We start from the raw sequence: 2,278 nt of genomic DNA, 5'->3' as shown, positions 1-2,278 counted from the left end.
TGGTAACTATAGGCAACAAAGATATGTTAGTATTCATTTTATCAGCTACTAGCTTATTACAACTGTAAACACAACTTGCTGGAATACGTATATTTAAACAAACATGTTATCCAAATACATCTTATTCTAAGTTCAATATACATACATATATATATATATATATATATATATATATATATATATATATATATATATATATATATATATATATATATATATATATATATATATATTTATATAGACTAGAAATATATTTATATATATATATGTCAATGTGGTCACGTAACCCTAGGTGTCGTCGAGGCACCACAACTAATTTCATTCTATTTATTTACCATTGTTCTTGAACTTGTGCAGTTCTAAGAAATTATTTTTCGAGCAGCCCTTTCCATTCATTGATGTATTCATAGTCAGTACTATGTCAGTTTATTTGTTTTGACTATACTTAATAGGTTCTTAATAGAAGCAAACACGTTCCCGTTTTTTACACGCAAATTCGTTACGTGATCTTTGTATGAGATCCCTAGTAGTCTGCGTAAACATCTTATTTCTAGGCACATGCAGGAAAACAGTCATATTGAATTGAAAGTTTGTGCCTAGCGAAGTATTTATGAAATTTTTCCTTTGATACACACATCAGTATGTCTGCCAAAATACCATTTGTAATGTTGGTTATGATCTTCGTCTTCCCGGCGTTGATTTTCATACCATATATATATATATATATATATATATATATATATATATATATATATATATATATATATATATATATATATATATATATATATATATATGTATATATATATATGTATATATATATATGTATATATATATATATATATATATATATATATATATATATATATATATATATATATATATATATATATGTGTGTGTGTGTGTGTGTGTGACTATATATGTATAATGTAGCTATAAAACGAAAAGATATTTCTAGATACTTCTACTTACTTAATTGAACTTTACAATAATATAACACTCAAACGAAAACGAAAACCATTAACTCCAGACACTTCAACGTTACACTTGATGCAATAAGTACACAGCCCATTCGATTTTTATCCATAATCGAAAACGAAACTGAAAGCCTTTTCCTTTTAAGCACCATCTGTCGATGCAGCATTCCAATTGATAATGAGTTTAAATAGCTTTTATCTAATTTTATCGTTCAGTGGACAGTCAGAGAAATTATCCAACATAGCTAGTGTTTGCGATTTAAAAGTAGGGCATCAATAATGTTGCTTATCCACTATCAATGATATATATATATATATATATATATATATATATATATATATATATATATATATATATATATCTTTGCAATTGGTGATATGCTTTTGCTTAATTGCGTACATTTGTGCATACAATTCACCAAATAATTCATGTGGAAAAAGCATCGTTTTTATAGTAAATCATTACATTTTGGTGTCACCCCCTCTACTTTCTTTGATTGAATTATCTGTTAATCAAAATACTCAACAAGCCTTTATTCCTCTCCAAATCCTTCAGTTGGTGTCACCTCACACCCCCCTCCGGATGATAGCTTTAATAGTGCGCACAGTTAAAAGTAAAGATGGCTATCTTTAGTCAGTTATTAATACAAGTGGATTCACTCTTATAATTCATTAATTGAGCATGCAAATAGCATTTTTAATTTATATATTTTGCAATTTTCACCATAGTGTCATCCTCAAAACGGTGTCACACGGTGCAGTCCGCACCCCCCTCCCATTGGCGTAGCGAGGTCGGGTGTCACCTGGTGCGGCACTTAATGGTGTCACCCAACAGAGGCGTAGCGACCCTTCCCGGCGCCCGGGGACAAACTTTCAGTTTTTTATTTGCACCCCCCTCAAACTTTTGATTTGCACCCCTCCCCCCCCCCCCCCCCCCCCCCCCATTCCACCTTTGTCGGGATTTGTCAAATTTGCTCTTAAAAGACTATTTAACACTCGAATTTTACAATTAATTAAGTGGAATTATCATTTTTCTCTATATATTTTGTAATTTTTTGCCTTGGTGTCACCCCCCCCCCCTAAATGGTGTCACCCGGTGCAGTCTGCACCCCCCGCCCCCCCCCCTCCTCCACCCTTCGCAACGCCACTGCCTCCCTCCTCGCGACGGCTCTGACTCTGACACTAATCATTACTTTTATTTCCGTCAACAAACACAGCAACATACACATCTATAGGATTCGCCACACCAGAGAACGCAGATATACCTCCTAAGTATGTAATGATACATGTTGATTAGAGA

General features: G+C 32.8%; 1 protein-coding gene across 1 annotated transcript in view; it reads right to left on the bottom strand.

Annotated features, from left to right (window-relative positions):
- LOC131954309 (phospholipase A and acyltransferase 3-like) overlaps positions 1–1,116 on the bottom strand; it is an 8,307-nt gene extending 7,191 nt beyond the window's left edge. The window contains exons 1-2 of the mRNA XM_059317891.1: positions 974–1,116; positions 1–6 (exon numbers count right to left, since the gene is read on the bottom strand). The exon at positions 1–6 is cut by the window's left edge and continues 129 nt beyond it. Coding sequence (XP_059173874.1) covers position 1 — 1 coding nt within the window. The 5' untranslated portion in view covers positions 2–6; positions 974–1,116. The remainder of the gene's footprint in view (positions 7–973) is intronic.
- Positions 1,117–2,278: the final 1,162 nt, after the last annotated feature.

The sequence above is a fragment of the Physella acuta genome, unplaced genomic scaffold (genome assembly GCF_028476545.2).
Source record: "Physella acuta isolate Inbredline_101_S28 unplaced genomic scaffold, ASM2847654v3 ptg000988l, whole genome shotgun sequence".
NCBI lineage: Eukaryota > Metazoa > Mollusca > Gastropoda > Physidae > Physella > Physella acuta.
Note: the sequence above shows the minus strand (reverse complement) of the source record. Positions and strands in the feature narration are given on the sequence as shown.